Consider the following 21,594-nt stretch of genomic DNA (forward strand, 5'->3'; position numbering starts at 1 on the left):
ATTGATGAGATTTGCTCAAGTTCACACAGCTGATGGAGGCAAAACATACTAGAACCCAGGTTTCTAACTATTACGATGTTCTTCCTCTTAAACAGGTCAGCAGAAGGTATAATGGAAAAACAACCAAAAAATTCTTTAGCAGTCATGTGTGAATTACTAAAGGAAATGTATGAACTCCTTTAAAGGTATGAACCAAGGAAACACACTCTCAGATCTGCTTGTCTATTCATGTATCTAATGTACACTATTGCTATTCCTGATTATATTTGGAGACTATGTAACAAGTGATTGACCAATATCTATCTAATCATTTATCTGCCTACCTACCTATCTACCTATATATCTTGAAGACTATGTTAGAAACTGCAATAGATAATTTACCTCAAGGAGATTAATATTTTATTTCTAAGAGACAGTACTATTTTATTAGCATTTTAGTTCCATTTCAGCTTTTGCAGGTAACTATGTGACAATAACAATCATCAAAGCATTGTAAGGATTAAGCATTGTAATCATCAAAGCACTTTAACTGCTATGCTATTTGGTGGGGAGGACAGAGGAGGAAGAAGGGCTGCGTGTTTTTATGAAGCCAAGCTGCTGGGTTGAAAGGCTAATCTCCCAGAGTGACATCATCAATGGAAAGAACACTGCAAAACGGGCCACAGAAAGTTAAATCTACTTGGAGACACTTCTTTGTTGTCTACACTGTTTAATAAAATAACAAAAAGAATTATTTTACTTTTTGTGGATTGCCACTTACATGTATTAACTTTCAATGAAATTCAGACATTTAAAAGTCAAGAGAGTAATCTTAGGGCTTCTAGCATCCAAGTGTTTTATGAGAACGGAATGCAGTGGAAAGGCGGAGCAAGCACTCCAGAAAATGGGGTATATATAAAACCAATGCATCTTTTGGATCATTCCTGCATCTCCCTGTTGACACTACACACATTAGTATCTCCCTATAGCACTTAGGGAAACTTGTGTGAAACTGTGCTGGTACACAAGCCTTATCTCCACTTCTATGCAGTTTCACAAGTCAAGGATTTCTCTCTGGCATTGTTGCAATTCTCAAAGCTCCTCTCATTGAACTTTATCCAGATTGGACCTTTAACACAATTTTTTGAAAGGATGAAAAATCAACATGAAAAGCTTGTTCATAATATTTACACAAATTCAGAAGTAATCTGTGACTGTTACTATATTTACTAACTTAACCCCCCCCCCATTTATATAATTCATTGTATTCTTAAGATTTTGATGCATTCTGGATTAAATGGGGTTCCAAAATTCTTCTGTACTTTCTGAAGAATTTTCCAGGATCTGAGAGCAGTTAAAAAATGAAATTTGTTTACATTGGGAAGACAGTCCAATAAAAATAATACAAATATCTGCTAATTTATGTGAACAAATTACAAGTGAGCTACATAATTACACTAGTCATTTTGCTTGAGAGTGTATTTACAATAATTCTGACGCCAGGGAGAACTAGTTTGCACGTTCTTAGCTAACGAGAACAGAGGTGAAGTCAATAAAGAATGCATTTACATGAGGTGTGGGTCAAGTGACATCTTCAGGCACTGTACAGGCTCTCAAAATATTCTAAACAGAAATAAATGAAGAGAAAATTGAATCATAACCTGCCTCCAAACAGTTTAGACAGGACCAACTTAAGTAAAATGCACTATATCAGCTGGTACCACATGTTTTATGAGTGATAATTTAGTTTTAGCAAAACAATATTAATTTAGATGGAAAGTAGCAGGACATTTGAATTTTACTGGGTTTGCTGTTTGAAAGAACATTAATTTAAATGTGTTTGAGTTTCATGGTTGAATAAGCTGATTTTATATTTGTAGGTATTTAATCAAAACTAGTAAGAAAATAATCTAGCCCAATCTTAGGAGAACTGATCTTTTTTTTTTCAAAGGAATTTCACAGATTATAAGAAATGCTACTTTAGAATAATCAAATAGGCTGTGTGGGAGCCAAGTTCATGACACATTATATTCCATTCTGGAAATAATATTGTTAAAACTTTAAAAATAGAAAATAAGTGTATCTTCTAATATTATTATAATTTTACCATTTATTCAGGAAATCACAAATATAGGGTTGCTCAGTGGTTTCAAATGGTCCAGTCAGTTTAAAAATCTTTCTCTAAGCAAAGGCTGTCATCAGTGTGGAGATGGCAGCTTCCCCCATGAATGATGGCCTTTTCCCAATGGAGGCCTAATCAGCAGATCTCCTGAGGGAGTCTCGTTGTTATAGCCTGGCTTTTGGAACAGGGGCAAATTTACTCAGGGTTCAGGTAAAGTTCAGGGAAGGCTAATGGTAAACATGTCGAACATATACAAAAGATAAAGGAAGACGGTCAAAAAAATCAGACCTATAAAAATGATGAGTTACAATGTGTGTGATTATATATATATAATTATAGCTAATTATGCAATATAATTATACATATATTAATTCTACAAGTATTTATTAAATGCCACCATCCATCCATCCACCCTTCTATCATATCTTTCTATCTATCTAAAGTATTACTATCTTTTATAGTGTACATTAGACAAAGTCACATGGACTTTAAAGCAGAGATATGTGGGCATAAACTCCAGCATTGCTACCTTCTAGTTACTTCATCTTTGGAATTTTACTCAAACTCATTGAGTTTCAATTCCTCAACTAAAAAAAAATTGGAAATGATAGTAATACCCATCTCATAGGTTGTTGTGAGGAACTCAAATATACAACAGGCCTGGCACATCAAGGACTCAAATAAAAAGATTTCCCAGTAGTTCTTCACCAAGATGCTTTCATTTTCTCTCAGTCATACAGTGTTCTGAGTTTTCTACTTTTATATTTCTACTTACAGAAAGAGCAACAGTGATATGCAGTAAGAGTTCCAGCCCAAAGAGGCTATTTATGTCGAATTATAGGATAGTATGATTAATCTGTGATTCCCTATGTTGATGGCCAGTTTTTCTGGTTGTTATTGTTGCTTTCTTTCCCTAGACAAAGCTAGAGGGATGTTATTTATTTCCTGGCTTCATACAAACTTCTTTGGCTGTGTAGGTTCTGGGCTACCATCTGCTCTAGATTCAGCCAGTAAGTCCCAATTATCGAGGGTCTTCTAGACAGTGTTTCTAGAAGCAAGATAACCCATATCTACTGCTGAGGACAATGAGCAACATGAAACATTCTTTTTGTGATGAACAGATTAGACGACATTTTAATTCTGCATTGATTATTTGTTCTACATTCTTATTCCCTTTCTTACTTTCTAATTTATTGTTGTTAATTTTTCCTTCCAAACATTATACATATAAAATTTTGAGTAGGATTTAGTCATTCAGGAGATTAAAGATGAATACAGATTATGCATAAATTGACAAAGTACTATTCATTATACTTCACTGAGAGTTAACATAGATCTTCACAAGGCCAAATTTGCCTGTTACTCCAGGTATTTCTTGATTTCCTAGTTTTGCATTCCAGTCCCCTATAATGAAAAGGATATCTTTTTTGGGTGTTAGTTTTAGAAGGTCTTGTAGGTCTTCATAGAACCGTTCACCTTTAGCTTCTTCGGCATTATTGGTCAGGGCATAGACTTGGATTACTGTGATATTGAATGGCTTGCCTTGGAAATGAACAGAGATCGCTCTTTCATTTTTGAGACTGCATCCAAGTACTGCATTTCAGACTCTTTTGTTGACTATAATGGTTACTCCATTTCTTCTAAGGGATCCTTGCCCATGGTAGTAGATAAAATAGTCATCTGAGTTAAATTCACCCATTCTAGCCCATTTTAGTTTGCTGATTCCTAAAAGGTCGATGTTCCCTCTTGCCATCTCCTGTTTGACCACTTCCATTTGCCTTGATTCATGGATCTAACATTACAGGTTCCTATGCAATATTGCTCTTTACAACATCAGACTTTACTTCCATCACCAGTCACATCCACAAATAGGTGCTGCTTTTGCTTTGGCTCCAAAGAAAGGAAATGTTAAAGAATGCTCTGACTACCACACAATTGTACTCATCTCACATGCTAGCAAAGTAATACTCAAAATTCTCCAAGCCAGGCTCAATAGTACATGAACTGTGAACTTCCAGATGTTCAAGCTGGATTTAGAAAAGTCAGTGGAACCAGAGATCAAATTGCCAACATCCACTGGATCACTGAAAAAGCAAGAGTTCCAGAAAAACATCTACTTCTGCTTTATTGACTATGCCAAGCCTTTGACTGTGTGGATCACAACAAACTGTGGAAAATTCGGAAAGAGATGGGGATACCAGACCACCTGACCTGCCTCCTGAGAAGTCTGTATACAGGTCAAGAAGCAACAGTTAGAACTAGACATGGAACAACAGACTGGCTCCAAGTTGGGAGAGGAGTACATCAAGACCGCATATTGTCACCCTGCTGATTTAACTTATATGCAGAGCACATCATGAGAAATGCTGGATTAGATGAAGCACAAGCTGAAATAAGATTGCTGGGAGAAATACCAATAGCCTCAAATATGCAGATGACACTACACTTATCGTAGAAAGCGAAGAACCTCTTGATGAAAGTGAAAGAGGAGAGTGACAAGTTGGCTTAATTCAGAAAACTAAGATAATGGCATCTGGTCCCATCACTTTATGGCAAATAGATGGGGAAACAGTGGAAACAGTGAGAGACTTTATATTTTGGGGGCTCCAAAATCACTGCAGATGGTGACTGTAGCCATGAAATTAAAAGACACTTTCTCCTTGGAAGAAAAGTTATGACCAACCTAGACAGCATATTAAAAAGCAGAGACATTACTTTGCCAACAAAGGTCCGTCTGGTCAAAGCTATGGTTTTTCCAGTAGTCATGTATGGATGTGAGAGTTGGACTATAAAGAAAGCTGAGCGCCAAAGAATTGATGTTTTTGAACTGTGGTGTTGGAGAAGACTCTTGAGAGTCCCTTGGACAGCAAGGAGATTCAACCAGTCCATCTAAAGGAAATTGGTCCTGACTATTCACTGGAAGGACTGATGTTGAAGCTGAAACTCCAATACTTTGGCCACCTGATGTGAAGAACTGACTCATTAGAAAAGACCCTGATGCTAGGAAAGATTGAAGGCAGGAAGAGAAGGGGACGACAAAGGATGGGACGGTTGGATGGCATCACTGACTCAATGGACGTGAGTTTGGGTAAACTCCAGGAGTTGGTGATGAACAGGGAGGCCTGGCGTGCTGTAGTCCATGTGGTCGCAAAGAATAGGACACAACTGAGCGACTGAACTGAATTGAACTGAGCTTGCAGCTGAAAACACGACACATCTTACTGTAATCTGAAATTCTGAAAGGATTAGTTATGTTTCTTTTGAACATCTAAAATTTTCAGAAGTGGACATTTTTAGTCTATGTTAGAAATTGTCTTAAGGATGTTGTGTAATATGTATTTTATTCTATCTTTTGTTAATGTCAAGGATTTAGAATTTCAGTGAAAACCTTACAACCAGTATTTGAATATTAACTTGGTATAATTTTACCAGCAGTGTCATTATGCTAATGACACAGTTTTTACAACTAATACAAAAATAGCTCATGATGTGGCCATAAAGTCTTGTCATGCCTAAGCAAAATGAATGATAACTTGGAACTGATCTGATAAAAGATCTGTCTAAAAATCAGCTAGACATTAAAAGAAACTTCTTTAAAACAAATCCATTTTATAACCTTTAAATAATGTTATTGCTTATGAAAAGTGAAAGTGAAGTCGCTGAGTTGTGTCCAACTCTTTGAGACCCCATGGACTTTAACCTACTATGTTTTTCCATCCATGGGGTTTTCCAGGCAAGAGTACTGGAGAGGGTGCCATTGCTTATAGGCTTATATACAATAAAGGATTTAAAGATAAAACCCGGGGAATAGAGCAACAGGTGACACTATATCATCAATATAGAGATAAACAGATACAGGTAACAAAGTGAAGTCTGTCCTGTAAACATATTCTGAATAACAGACATGGGGTTGGTATTCACAAGAGGATCAAAGCAGTCCTCAGGAGACTGAACTGAATTCTGGAAAGCATGTTAATTTTTGTTATTGGGTAAATATACTGGTGGAAGCCTATACCAAAATAGAAGTAAATAGGTATAAGAAACTGAGACATGCTCTCATCCACAGAAACCTACTTGATAATACCTTGGAGATATGATGCTAAGCTACTTACATTCTCCTACATAATGAATAAACGTCATATTGCAATACAAGGTTATTAAGTAAGTTGCTATACTAGGCACTTCTATTTCCTGTCAATATTATATACTTCACACAGTAACATATTTTCCAAGTTGGAAAACTAGCAAAATCATGGATAAAGCCAATTTACTGTCTCATTAGAATATCATTTTGATTTATATCAGTGTAGTACAGATATTTTGTACCATAGTAGATTCTGGTGTCAGAAAATCTGGAATCAAACCCTATCTTTCGCTCTTACTAACTGCAAGTAAATACTCTCTCTAAGCTTCGTTTCCCCATCTAAAAAGGCGAACTGAAGTGGTATTCATCTTTTGGTATATTGGGACAACTAAATGAAATATATATATATATGTAAAGTGCTTATTTAAATTATATATTACTATTTTAATCACATTCACAGGTTTGTTATCAAGTCTACTATCATCATTTGATCGACAAAATGTAGGTAAAGACTGACAGTTTCTGTCATACATTAGGACAATTCTGTCGTTTTTCCCAGTGAGTACCTTCTTGCTTGAATTTTGGGTCATTGTCTAACAGACTGTATCAGGCTCCTGCCAGTGATTCTTGCAACTAAAACGATAAGGTAAGTTTTACTCTATCCTTATATCATGTTGCTGTTGCTTAGTGGCTAAGTTGTGTCCAACTCTTCTGTGACAAGGCTCCTCTGTCCATGGGATTTCCCAGGCAAGAATACTGGAGTGGGTTGCCATTTCCTTCTCCAGGGGATCTTCCCGACCCAGGGATATTCAGCATTTACAGTCGGTTTGCAATCCTCCAGTTTTTTCCATGATGCTGATTCATGCTACACCACTATGCACTTCTGGTCACATTATTTTATCATGTCGAATTCTGTTGCCAGTGTCAGGCCCTGACTTTAGCATCTATTTTTGTTTTAGTTATTTTGTTATATTAATCTATCAATATTGTTTGTTTGATTTATAAACAATGGAGCTGAAACTTTCTCAGTGGCCCTGACAATTCCAACATGGTTCTGAGCAAATTATGACATTGTTGGTAAACAAAGAAGCCTGATTTTTAATGTGTACCTTTTGGGTTTTCATCACAACCAGCTGAGATGACTTGAATATGTAAAGGCTCACTGATTACACTGTGAACAACAAAAAAAAATCCAAGCAAGTTGGCATATGCCTGAGAATATATTTTTGTTGATTTCTTTCAGGTTAAGAGAAAAGTAAGAGATGTTGACAATAAATTCAACCATATGGAATATAAAAGCCAGAAAGCGCTTTTGCTTTTAAGAATAGTTAAGTATAATAGTGCTGTGTTAAAAGAAATGACAAGTAAGCCTACCGTACACTTGTGAAAGAAGGAAAACAAAGCAATTTTAGACAGAATGCTCCTGTCAAGAAAAGGTTTTTCTCAGAGGGGTAGAGAATGGTTGCCTAGGAAACTGAAGCTAATTGCTGCTGCTGATGGAAACTAGTCAACAAGGAAAGCACTGTGTTCGAAGCGCTCGGCTAAACAAACACCCTAGATAAATTCATATAAACAGGGAAAGGAGGAAAGTGCCTTGCCTCTGCTCCAGCTTAATTTGGAGAGTAAATGAATGGTCTCTCTGAAGCTGTTCCCCGTGATCAAGTGTTGATGAAGGAAATTAAAAGAGCAGATTGGTTTTTGTTGTTGCTGTTTTTGTTTGTTTCTCTGGCACCTTGGTACTTATTAGAGAGGCCAGCATTGGCATATCCCTTCCTAATCAGATTCCCATTGATCTCAAAGGGTCACCCTAGCCACCTGGCCAACATGACAGCTGTGGATCTCTGGGTACCAGCTTTTTCTTTCAAAGACGAATTCCAAAGATTTACTGACTAAAACAAGGATAAATTTATGAGGGAAAACGCCTTTGCAGTAATGTTAGTCTATGGAGATAAATGCATTTAAGATGAGGAATCAGGACTGCACAAAGTGCATTCTGAAGGGTACTTACATTTAAGTTATATTGTACCCACTCCAGATGATGTAACTATGCTGTCATTACCAAGTCACTACTAAGGCTAATGATTACCTTGGCAATTACCAAGGCAAGATGAATAAGACATGGTGTTCCTATATTTAAATTGTACTGGAAAGTGGGACAATCTCATTGAAGAACATGTTTTTGGTTGTTTTTTTTTTTTAAGATTTTTCTAGTAAGGGCCACAGATTTTGGCTGATCTATACATTCATAGTCACTCACATGGTCCTCTTCTGAAAGGCATTTGCAACAACTTGGGCTAGGATTAGGAGTAGCGTATGACTATAGGAGAATTTTCCCTCTTTCTCCTTTTTCCCTATTTCAACCTATGTGCTTGAATCCATAATCTTGTTTACATGGCCAATTTAATCTACTCAAATGCAGTTCTTAGAGCTTGGATAGAATTGGCCTAATGTTTAATTTACTTAAAGGGAAAGACTTTGTAAATTAAGAAGGTTATCAGAAGAAGGATACTGCAAGTTAAGAACAACATATATGGAATCAAAAGTAATTAGAAAGGCAAAGTACCAATCAAAAACAGTACCTACCGGAAAATTTCACTTCTAGTTCTAAGCATATAGCAGAAGAAATACAGCAAGCAAGTATGGCTTAGCTTTATAATTATATATTCTAATTAAAGGTTTGTGCTGTTGGTGGTATTGGAGGATCTAAATGTAGTAATATGTGCATATTTGTAGCGTTGTTTGTATTTCATACAGTAAACATTTACTAATTAAATCAGCTTGCAATATTTTATTGATTCTAAATTAATTTGAGAAAGAAATGTCTTGGGGAATATGGCTCTCTGAAAATTCCAAACTGCTTAATATCAATAAATTGAGTACAATAATTAAGGCACTGAGGGAACGGATAAAATGCTTTCAGAGCCTTGTAAAGCTCAGGTTTTGCATTTTGTCAAAACCATTAGAATTGTACTACTCCTTGTAGACTTGAGAGAAACTGGATTACTGTCTGTATTGTCTTGAGCACATCACACAAAGGAATGTAGCAGGAGACATTAATAATAACATTAATGAAGAGAAGAAATATCAATAAAACTAAGAGAGAGAGAAAAAATTCCTCTTAGAGTAACTGTGTGAGAATACAAAATGCACTGTGTGTGCAGAACAGCAGTTGCACACGTGTGTGTATGTGTGTGTGTGAATCTATGCATGTGCCAGCATTTGTGCACATGAAGGTCTATTTGTGCCTTCAAAGTTTTATCTGTTTTGGGTACCTCAAAGACTTGGGCACCAGCACGAGTCTAAGATTTCATATGGGGAAATTATTGCTTCTACCATTGCAAAAGCAGGAATGTCTGAGACAGAGAACACAATGAAAAAATGGAAAAACATTCTAGACTCCAAAAAAGAAAAAAATCACTGGAGCAAAATTTTAAAGTGTAAGTGCTCTATATATCAGGGAGAGTCTTTACCAGTTACTTCTATAAACTGTAAGATTTCATCTCAGGAAAAACTGTTACAATAAAAAGGTAAAAATCATCAGCTTAGCTACATTTTGTTGGCACCATCTCATCCCCAAGGTAATAATTTTAAATCTTTGGCGGCCTTATGACCTAGAACCCTACGGAATTTAGGAACTGTGTGGGGGGAAGATTGCTTTTGTCATAGTACATCATGGTGTACCTTCAATCAGCAAACAGACCAACATGACTTCTGTGTAATTAGTCTGCTTAAGCCTCTAGTCCTAACATAGTTCTAAGAATGAATGTGTAAATAATAATATACAACATCCACCTTATTTGATTCTTCTTAGTCAGTCTCTCACGAAATGTAAGTATTTTAAGTGATTCTCTTTTACAACTGCCTATTTTATTTTTGGCACTGGAGTTATAGAAAATATTGTTCACAAATATTCTCTTTATATCAGTCCTGAAAGGACTTGGAAGACTTTTAAGTCACTAAGTACACAAGATAATTCTTTATCATTTCCAAATTATAACTGAATATATATAGAACCTGTGAACCATGTTTCAATTATACTGCAGGAAAAGGGACAGTGGAATTAATTACATTATGAAATTCTGACAAGTAAAATGCTATGATAGAAAAGAAAACAAAAAATGAGAAAGAAAGATAATTTTGAGTCATCCTTCTTTTAGTCTTTAATAATGCTTGTTAACTAGAGCTCAGCCATAACATAAGATAAGGAGGACTGTTTCTTTGGAAAAATTCCAAAAAGCAAAATTGTTGATAGTTAAGGATCTTTTCTAGGCTCTCTGAATAGCAAAATCAAGAGAATTTGCAAATAAAAAAATAATTTTTTAAGTAAGAAAATAAGTGTTAAGTCTAACATCATATTTATACTATTATGATAGTAAAAAGCAAAAACTTAAATAGAATTTAAAAACTGATGCCAAAAATTATTCTAGAATAAAAATATCTTTTGTATTCTGGATTGATTAATGCATTCCATGAAACATCCTATAAAATGAATTTCTCTCCAACTATGGGATACAAAAAGTTTATGTTAAGATAAACAAAACCAAGTAATAGTAATTTCAAAGTAATCCAGAAATTTTCAAATAACATACAAATACTACTTTAGAAAGTACCCTCTAATCATCTGTTGAAATAAAATTTTACATTGATGATTCTGCTTCAATGTTGTTTACTTATATCAATCTATATCTCTTCTGTGTAGTGGGTCTCACTGATACCAAGCATACCTCTAGAAATACTTGCAAACTGTGGGTGCCAAGGGTGATATATCATACTTAAAACTGTCAAAGGTGGGATGGCAAATATTTTCAAGAGGACAGAGATCATTGCTATCCTGATTGAACGAACTTCCTCTCCTAAAATGCGACTTTTGAAAGTGGTATCTGTACTTGCTTCAAACTCATTTCTCTGTTTCTTTTTTACTACAATCAAGACAGAAGAATTGGGTGACAACTGGCTTGGAAGAACTGTCTTACATGCTTTGTGAGACAGGCCAAGTTAGTGCAATTTTTTTTTTTTTGTTTTTTTGGAGAAAAGTCAATTCTGGTAAAGCTCTCAGGAGAACAGGTTTATTCCAATCTTTCCAATGTTTTAGTTACAAGTCTTGGTTTTTCAAAAAACCAATAGATAATTTTTAAAGGAAAAAAAACTACACTTTAGCTTAAGATAAAGAATAGTAGCACGGAAATGCAACAAGGAGAAAAAGTATCCAAAGAACTGATTCATTTTAAAAACTGCTTATAAAATTAACAGTAGTTTAATTAAATACTGTCCTTTAAATACTGAAATAATAATTAAAATTAGAAAATGTAAATGGGAGCATCTTTCATTTTAATATGTCAAAAAGGAAAGAAAGTCATCAATTACATGCAGCTTTTAAGATTTTTTAAAATAAGAAAACTAGAGAAATGTATCTGATTGAAACTGAAACATTTTTCCTAAAATTAGTGAATAAATACCCCTGTTATTCAATAGTGAAATGCTTTTTATTACCTAAGAACTTATCATTTTCAAGTAATTTTATAGACTCAAAGAAGAAGTAGTGTAAAAGAACATTGGTGATATATTAATCATGCTGACCTTCAAAAATAGGATACATAACATCTCTCCAAGACAATACTAGTATATTCCTTTAATAAAGTATAATTAAGTCTATGACTTAGAGCATCCATTTTCTTTAAGATTCAGTTTGTCCATTTGCCAGAAATGAAATTTGTGTGGCCTTCTGATTTATAGTAGTGAGGCAATCTTTACCTTAAAGCCAGAAGATCAACAAAGGTGTGCATTTTAGAGTTCTGTTCGCAGGATATTTCAGTATTATTTTCTATTGAGACCAACTCTATTACATCAGACTCTGTTTTGCAAGAATGAACAAGAAAAGTTGTTTAATATCTGTGTACTTCTTAGCTGTTAGATTATGGATGTGTCTCAGAAAGGTCATTTATCCTGATTTTTTATATTCTTCCCAGTTCAAGTGTTTTCATCATCAAGACTGTATTTCTAATCAGATGTCTTACCTCTATTTTAAGTCAAAGATATGTTTTCTTCTCTCCAAATCTTCACTCCCATCTGCAGAACATAACAAGTCTTCTGCTATATCCCTCCATGACACTCTCTTTACAACAGTATTTTAGAATTCCAACTTGATTGAGCTAGTCAACACTTCTACGTCTTCACTCTGAATCCAGCCTCCCCCCATGTTCCTCCATTTGCCTCTTTAGTTCCAACATTCCTAACATCATCTTTCCCACAAATATATTGCTTACACAATATATATACAAAATATATTCAAAGTTTTTGTAGCCCTATTTTGTTTATGTAATTTCCATTCTCAAAATTGAACATGAATACTAATTTTCTCTCTTCCTTTTTTTCAATTGTCTCTGAACTTTTTATTTTGTGTTGGGGTATAGCTGATTCACAGTGTTGCGACAGTTTCAGGTTCTCTCTTCTTTATCTCACTTTCAAAAATATTTATTAGCACCTACTATGGAGTATAAGCATTACGTTATATACCAGAAGGAACATGGACATGAATGAAGCTCAGCCTCCACCTCAAACACTTATGATCAATTCTAGTAGCAAGACATAAACATGGTACACAGGGGCATTTGAAAGAGGAAGAGATTCATTTGAGAGAATAAAATGAATCAGTTCTGGACCTTTGATCATGGATTTCTAATAATCTCTTCTGTTGCATGTACCCTTTCAAATGAGTCCTCTGTCACTTGTTCCATGATGCGGCATTTGAATGAAACCAGAACAGATTGCTTGGGCAAATTAACTAGGTTTGCAAAAGAGAACATTGTTAGTTCAAATAGAGAACTGACTACTCATGCTGGAGTTACTTATGCAAGAGTCAGAGGTGCTCAGCTCCCAGCCTTACCTTGACCTGTGTTTCCAAACACAAAACCTGGACTGAAAATATTGAATCTAATTTTCAGGGTGCTGAGGCTGAATCATCTCTATTACACATGATTTTTCTCTGAATCATGTGTTGATTGCTCCCTTAGTACCCATTTTGCCTAATGTTTTATGAAGTTTGAGCATCGCTGAAATCAATTGTAAAAGTGGACATTTAACTCTCCTTTCTAACATTTACATACTAGCATTACCTAGTATTTGCATACTTGTTAAAAGCTGCCATGAGAGCCTAGAACACATGCTTCCCTCTTTCTCTGCTCATCAGCGTGGCTGTTTTCTGAGTGTTGCTAAACCGTGACTCATTCTGTAAGGCGAGTCACAAAGAGAGAGGGCACTGGGCGGTTTGGTGTCCTTTCCCCCCCAGGACAAGTCAGATGTCAAGTCAGATCATGCTTAAACTACCAGGTCTGCAGTGCAGCACCCGTCGTTCTGTTCATCTGCTCCTGGTATGAATTTCCAGACTCCCCTGACAATCAAAGCAGTGCTTTATGTAATGTGCTAAGGTGCAGTGAAGTGTGAGGGGATGAGAGGGCTTGATACACTGAAGCAGAAAGTCGGTTCATCTTAAGTGGCTTGGGGAGAAAAGAGGGAGGTGTTGATGACTGCTAGGTACTCCCTGACCTACTAACCTCCCAGTAGCGATAAAACCAAACCTGGAGCCAACCCTCAAGAGGATATTTGGTATACAGTGACAGACATTTTTCTCAGGTATATGCAAGCAATATAATCATATAACTTTTCAAAAACACACATTAGTGATTGATGAAGAATATTCTCCAGATATTAGTTAATTTATTTGTTCCAAATTACTATTAAGGTTTTTCTCTTTTATTTTCTGGGAAGAGAGAATTCTTAGTAATTGAACAAGGGACATATAAAGGTCATGCATAATCCTAACCAAAACAGGCTTAGAGGGTCCAAAAAAAAAAAAAAAAAAAAAATCAGGAAGACTGGCTTCCATGACTGATTATTGTCATCTATTCACTACAAACAAAAAAGATTTTATGAACTGTTTAGAAATCTTCTCTAAATGAAGATTTAAAAAAACCTCAAATTGGGATACATTGAAAGAAAAATATGATGATACAACATGGTAGCAAATTAGGAGAAAATTTGATAAGGTCTTGAAAAAAATATAGGATTACAAGAAAGGCTCAAGTGAAAAATTCAATGCTATTAAATTATATTTACAGCTAGAAACAAGAGAGACAGTAATTTTTACAAGTAGTTCCAAACTCTCCTTAGCTCAAATCTGTTGCATTAAGATTCAAATTCAAAACAATAATTTTTCAAAGTGTCAGTGGACCAAAGAGAATTTTATATATATGTGTGTGTATGTGTGTGCATATATTTATATACATATATATATATATTAGTGTCTATGATGTAGTTCTGACTTTAACCCAAAACAAGACAATAAAGAAATGAAAATGATTTCCACAAGTGCATGGGAGGAATTTTCTGGAGGAACATACATGGGAGTAAATGCATATGCAAATTAATCTTAATTTTGAAATATTATATTACGTTAGATCAAGTCTTACTCTTCACAACTTGGAGTGTTTGTAGGCAATTAAAATTCCAAGGAATAAAATCATGGGTTTTATTTGTTGAGTCACTGGGTTTAATTAGAAGGAGTCAAGAGAAACCAAGTTTTCCTTAAATTTTGATTCATAATTACCGGCTTCAAACAATCACATTCTACTCTAAGATTCTGGCTGAAGAGCAAAGAAAGATACAAGGTAATTTTTTTATAGAAAGAACTACCTACAATTGCACATTTAAATAAACAACTGTATCTGGTACCTATCTTTTCTTCTAATTTGTAAAACATTACAAGCTGTATTTAGCAATATCTGCTATAAGCAAGCAACCTTACCAAGGTTGAGAGGCTGGTCTTCATTATAAAGTCCAGGCAAGACAGCCCCCAGTTAGGTTCAGACCCCCTTCTATTTACCAACAAGGCAAGTCACATATGATTGAAGCTAATACTCCAAACCTGCTTCAAACGGTACAGAGAGCACATAGGACAAAGCAAACGTGACAAATACAAACCTCACGCCTTTTCTAGCAATCCTTGTCTTTCTCACTTTTTCTAGCCCCAGATGCCCAACCTTTCGAAGGAAAACATTGCAAAGATCCCCATTTTCTGTCCTTGTCCATCGGCGCCGCCAGGCGCAGACACTTTGCAGTGAGGCCGTGTGCTTTTCTGCAGATCCACCCTGAATGCTAAATAACTGCTCTGCACACTCCTCTGCGGAGCTCCGGGAAATGGCAGCCGGAGCAATGAGTGGTTGGCATGGCAACAAGGAAAGGAAAATCTGCAACCTTTTGTATTGTTAGGCCAGCCTATTTATTTGCCTTGGGGGGTGGTGAGGCCAGCTTCAGTCACTTCACAGGAGAAATGGTTCTGCACTATTTTGCTCTGTGTGCATTAATATATATTATGTATAATATACCATAGTTTAAATGGGATGGTGATTCCTACCATTAAATCTCAAATGTGGGAATGGAGGGAGGGGAATATGGGGTGAGAAAATGCAGATTCAAATTTTCTAAGATTAGAAAGGGAGAGAGAGAAGTGTAGAGGTATATTCAGATTTTTGCTTGTGACTGATGATAACGTTTTTCTCCACTATGCATTTTCAATCTGAAATTTATAATTTCAGCAACAAAAAACTTAGAAATCCAAGTATGTTCATGACTGGGCTGCTTGAATCAGGAGGATGCAAAAGGCCGTGTTGAGCTTTAGAAGGTGCATATCCATTGGAAAGCTCTGGAAAAAGTGACTGTGATAACCCAGAAGGGCTTTACAGATCTCACTGCTTTGATGGGAGCAGACCTGGAGAAATGCCCCAGAAATGCTAGAGAAACACTGCAACCCTTGGGAAATCAAGGGGTAGTTTACTGAAGGACTGACCTTTAATCTTCAAATTTACTCAAGAAGAGACCTGGCGGTGACTTATAATCACAAAGGCACTTTACACTGTGACTGCTGTTTTTTTTAACCTGTGTTCAAAGCATCGTACCTCAGAATAGTCAAAATCACTTAAAAAGTGTGATTCTAAATACTTCAAAGTTTTGGCATCTGTAAACATCTCAGAATTGCCTCCTTTCTTTCTCCATTCAAGCTGAAAACTGGGAATAAATTTGCTGTCATGCTGAAAGGCACAAGGATGTGACCATTCTGCAATGGAAGAACTGTCTGGCTATGACTGGTTATTGTTGCTGCTGGGCGTCTGGCTGCATGGGGCAGTGGAAGGAGCACGACCCCATAACGCAGGAGACCGGTGTGCTGGCTTTAGCCAAGTATCCTGGATGGGTCACTAAACCCATATATAGGAGAAATATGAGAGGTCACCTTACAAGATAACATCCAGTTATCTTGATGTTATCTTGCATATTGCATATTCAGTCACTCAGTTCTTTCTGACTCCTTGCAACTCCATGGACTATAGCCCACCAGGGTCCTCTATCCATAGAATTTCCCAGGCAAGAATACTGGAGTGGGTTGCCATTTCCTACACCAGGGGATCTTCCCAACCCAGGGATGGAACCTGCGTCTCTTGCATCTCCTGCATTGGCAGGTGGATTCTTTACCACTGCACCAGCTGGGAAGCCCAGATGTTATCTTGATATAAACTGTAATATGCATTTGAGCACCACCTACAAATAAGAATCTTAAACATGAGGCTTCTAATTATCACCCAGAGTTGAAACTCTATGGGGACTGAAATGCATTCTGTTTGCTTTTCTCAATAAAGATAAGGTGGAAAAGAGAAGACGTGTTTATTATAAGCCTTTATTCCTATTAACCACGCTGGAAAATGATTTTAAAATGACTTGCTTCAGTATTATGTTGTATTCACTTATCAATAACAATAACTTTCCTAAGTGGCCCAATTTTTCATGGATTTTGTATGGTTTCTCATCTGTTGTTTTGGTTTCAGTGGCATGGCTTCTAAAAAGGACACTTTAATAAGTAAGTGTAAGAAAAATTCTTAAAGTAAAAAGTTATGTGATACTAGGTGAGTATATAATTCTATCTACGTTTCTATGGATTAGTTTTAAATTGTAAGGAAAGAGACAAAAATCTAGACAAGTAAGTTGTAAATTAAATATAAAGTGCTATTTCCTTCCAGCATTTTCTATGCAACCCCTCCCCGCTGCTTCCTCCCCCACCATCTTAGTGCATAAGATTAAAGGTAAGCAGACTATGGCCTTGCACCTTCAAAAATTAAAGTTATGATGGTCCAGACATGAAGGTGAACACTGAAAGGGGTGGATGAGAGAGAAGGAGGCAGACCTTTGGCTGAAGTAAGTGCCCTCTGATGAAGGAAAGAGAAGAGAGAGTTGATGATTGCAATTCATTTATTACGTGATCTGGTTTGTAGAGATGAATAAACAATGTTGAGGAAAAGATTTATTTCTAAGAATGAAAGCAGAAGAAAAGGAAAGTAGAAGAAAGATCTTTGGCTTCGATCAGCCATGGTCTGGACACTGTAACAGACAGCTGAGGATGTCATGGGAAATGTTTCATGTTTGCAACATCCTGAAAAACATCCATATAGGAGAAACTGCAATATACTGATAGATTACATGAAATGATGAAAGAGTGGGGTAATATATAACCTGGTCCTCACTCAAATAATCACCTCAAAATATAATGCCTGCTCAATCAATGGTCTCCATTATCAAAGGATAGCATTTTTAAAGATCATAGCTAAGATTTCAGAATATTCCTTTTTTACTGGGGATGATTTTTGTTTGCAATTTGTGGAACAATTATATATAAGCCATCAATAATACAATTTTTATTAAGCTAAAGTTTGGAGAGAAATTTAATTGCACATTAACTTATCACTGAAAAATCCTCTGTAGGTATGAGAAGATAACAATTTACATTTTTTCTCTCCTGCTGCTTTCCATACATGGATGACTGATGGGTTCAATACTCAGTCTGTTCTTTCTGGAGGGAGGCTGGTTTAAAATTACATCATCGTTTGGATTGAAAACATCACTGTTTACAACTTTTGTCACTATGAATATACATATAAAATTTACATAATCAGTCTCCCAAAGGTAATGTAAAATTCATTTGATATATGTTAAGCTGAATTCAAAATTAACTCTGGATGGTCTTGGACCTACAATTTAAATAACCATCTGTTAGTTTCTTTTTAATTTATGTTATTTTCTCAAAGAAGCTGGCAAGGCCACACTGACCTGACAAATAGATTTTTTCCTGATGCTCTCAACCTTAATTAAGACTATTGAAAAAATGAAATGGTGAGTGGTGTTGGTTCTCTCCTGCTTGACCAAGCACGCTACACGTGATTTTTTTTCTCGGGTATATAATAAGCCTCCATAATAGTCAGTGAGAGTCAACTGGTGACAGTTCAAGAGACAAAGTTAAGGCTTTTCAATAGCTTTCCCCGTTAATTTGAAAAGAACTTTCTTCTTTTTGTATCATTCACCCAACTACTCACTCAACACACATTTATTGAGTCCTTGAGGTATAAGGAGGGGACAATGATGAGAAAAATCTTGGTTTCTCACATTACCTCCTTTATTCCCACAATCATTTTTTTCTAACATGTTCTCAACTCCTCATGCCTCAATCACTTCCACTTTTTCCCAGTTAATGCTCCTGATACCCAAGTTGCACCCTCTTCAACCTGTATTACACTTGACTTTAGAAAAACAGTTCCTGATCCAGGGTGTCCTGTTGTCTATGTGAACACCACTACTACCACTAATAATCACAATAACAATGGTACTTAATAGACGCTATCTCTTGAGTCATTTACTTTATATACTCTACCTCATTTAATTTTCCCTGTAACCATGAAAAGTAAAAATAATATTTTTATTTCATTCTTAACCACAATTTCTTACTAACGGGACATGGGTGTCTATAGGGCGCTGGACAGCTTTTCAAATCTGTGAATTAGCTTGGACACTGCCACTCTCTTCTTCCTGTTCCACATATATTTCTGTAGGGTATTTGCTTTACTGATCACAGGAACTTCAAAAAGACCCCAAAATCCCAGCTTCAAAAAGACAGGACATCATGAAGAAGAATGTGGTATGACCTAATGTTGAAACCAAACAATCTTAAATTAATAGTTCATGTAGTATTTGACATCTATTGAATATCACAGAATTTCATCTGGGTATTTAAAAACACTCTGCCACACTCTTGTGAATCTGCTGTGGAACCTCAAGAAGCTTCTGTACATGATTTGGGAACAAGGTTTGGAAACGATCTCCCTTCAACTTTGCCTTTCTATACTGCTCATGTGGCCCTTAATGTACTGTGTTCTGTATTTGAATTAACTGCTCATGTTAATTCAAGGTCTCATGTGTGCTACTAGATCAACTGCTCTGGGAAGTTCAGAGCCCATTCTTTGCATTTGCCCTGGCACAGCTTATACGAAGAAAATGTTCAACAGTAGTTTGTTAAATGAAAAGAATCATACTATGTATGTATGTATGTAATTTCTCCTCTGTCATTTGAAATGCCTTTCATACTTGCCCATTAAAATTTAAATATATTTTTTGAACTAAGTGTACAGTGGATGTGTGCCTAACCAATTGGATGTAGAAAACTAACCCTTGAATAAGTAAGGTATGATCTTGAAGCAGACAGAGCCTTTCTTACTAGGAGTTCACTTACTGTTTTTGGAGTAGCATGTCTGCAAATTACTGTCTTCAAATACATTACATTCTGAATTACAGAGAAAAGGAAAATAATGGTAAAGAATACTGTAGAGCAGACTAAAGTCTGCAGTCCATGGGATAGCAAAGTGTCAGACATGACTGAGCGACTGAACTGAACTGAATGTTTCTCTAAGCCATTAATGACAATATCATCAACAAACTTGTGGTAGAAATTATACTTTAAGATTAAATTATATTCTGTTATCCTTTAAGCAACTATATATTAGTTCTTAAAAAGCTATCCAAGGAAGTATTAAATGGTTCCCGTGTATTCATGTGCTGTTTTCCTTTCTTTTTTCCGTTTTAAATGCTGGGAGACAGACTCCACATTCCTTCCTGCCCTAAAAAGTAAATATGCTTCTTATCAATTAATCAGATTTAAGTCCAATATCATTCAAGAGAATCCCAGCTAGTGAAGTTTTTTTTTTTTCAGTGATTTACAATGCTGACAGTTATTAGCAAAACATAGACACACCAAGCCATCTGTCTACTAAAATTAAGGTGGTAAATGGAAATTTCCTGGTGGTCCAGAGGTTAGGACTCTGAGTTTTCATTGTGAGGGCCCTGGGTTTGATCCCCAGTTGGAGAACTAAGATCCTACAAGCTGCTCAGCACAGCCAAAAATAAAGTAAAAATTAAAAAGCAGATAAGATTGAGAATATAACTGATCTGGGGGAATGTCAGGCTAGTTCCTACAATTTTTCTCTCCTTTTGGTGTCTATTTCCCTTGACTGACTGGAATTTCAGTCCTAGCACCAGTGAAAGAATATCAGTGCTGTAAACTAATTCACTTTACGGCGTAAACAGCCTTCAAAGCACAAAGCAAGTACCGGGGACAGAAGAGCCCTTGGTTACCTGCTGTTTCTCTGTCAGCTGAGGTCAGCTCTCCGTTGATTCCATTCTCTTTGGTATTTGAGTAGGTGCCCTGTGACCCATGTTCTCCAAAGGCGCCCTCTTCATCCTCCCTGTAGGGGAATCCATTGGTGCTTCTGACAAGTCCTTCCCCTGCCCCTCCTTGATCTTTGATCTCGGGTGGGTGTGGTTGGGCAGATGCCTCTGTAAGTTGAGCTGAGGTCCAGTGAGGCGCCTTTGCTTCATCTTTCCGATCATCTGCCATTCTTCAATGTCCTGGGATGTTTCCTGTGATTGGAAGAAGAAAAATGGCAGCCATGACCTTAGAGAAAGCTTATCTGAAGTACTAAAATAGGGAAAATTGACAGCAAACTCACCAGCAACTAATGATCAAGAAAACACATTCAATAACCCACTTTTAAATATCGAGAGGTAGCTACTATTAACACCTTAGTTTTTACAGATCTTTTCTGAAATATCTGTTTTTTCATATATAAGATCACCATCAGTTTCATATATTCTATTTTTTAAAGCTAGTGTTTGGCATTTAAGGACATATCTGAGCCAACTTTCATTGACACATGACATTGACTCAACAGGGAAAATAGGGAAAATCTGTAGTATGAGAAAACTGGATAGAAAAAGTGGGGAAAGGAATGGCTGAGGGGACATGCTGGGATTATGGAAAATTATTCCAGATACTCGTTAAAACCACAACTCTCTGTGAAATCTAGAAAAGACAATGGTCAGTATATTAGTCCTTTCAGTTTCAAAGATGTTTACTTCAAACCAGAGGTAGATATATCTTTCTGGATACTGAATATTAAAAGAAAGAGAGTTTTGACTTCATTTTTCAGCAAACTTCTCTTAAGCTCTATCTATAGATTAAAAAGAGAATGACATTTTCTCTTAG

At 36.1% G+C, this 21,594-nt stretch overlaps 1 protein-coding gene across 20 annotated transcripts in view; it reads right to left on the reverse strand.

The window, feature by feature from the left end:
- Positions 1-21,594, reverse strand: part of MAP2 (microtubule associated protein 2) — a 284,810-nt gene that overhangs the window by 54,232 nt on the left and 208,984 nt on the right. For all 20 annotated transcript variants that reach the window (XM_043910212.1, XM_043910208.1, XM_043910218.1 and 17 more), the window contains one exon: positions 20,685-20,969. In XM_043910212.1, coding sequence (XP_043766147.1) covers positions 20,685-20,946 — 262 coding nt within the window. In that variant the 5' untranslated portion in view covers positions 20,947-20,969. The remainder of the gene's footprint in view (positions 1-20,684; positions 20,970-21,594) is intronic.

The sequence above is a fragment of the Cervus elaphus genome, chromosome 8 (assembly GCF_910594005.1).
Source record: "Cervus elaphus chromosome 8, mCerEla1.1, whole genome shotgun sequence".
NCBI classification, from domain to species: domain Eukaryota; kingdom Metazoa; phylum Chordata; class Mammalia; order Artiodactyla; family Cervidae; genus Cervus; species Cervus elaphus.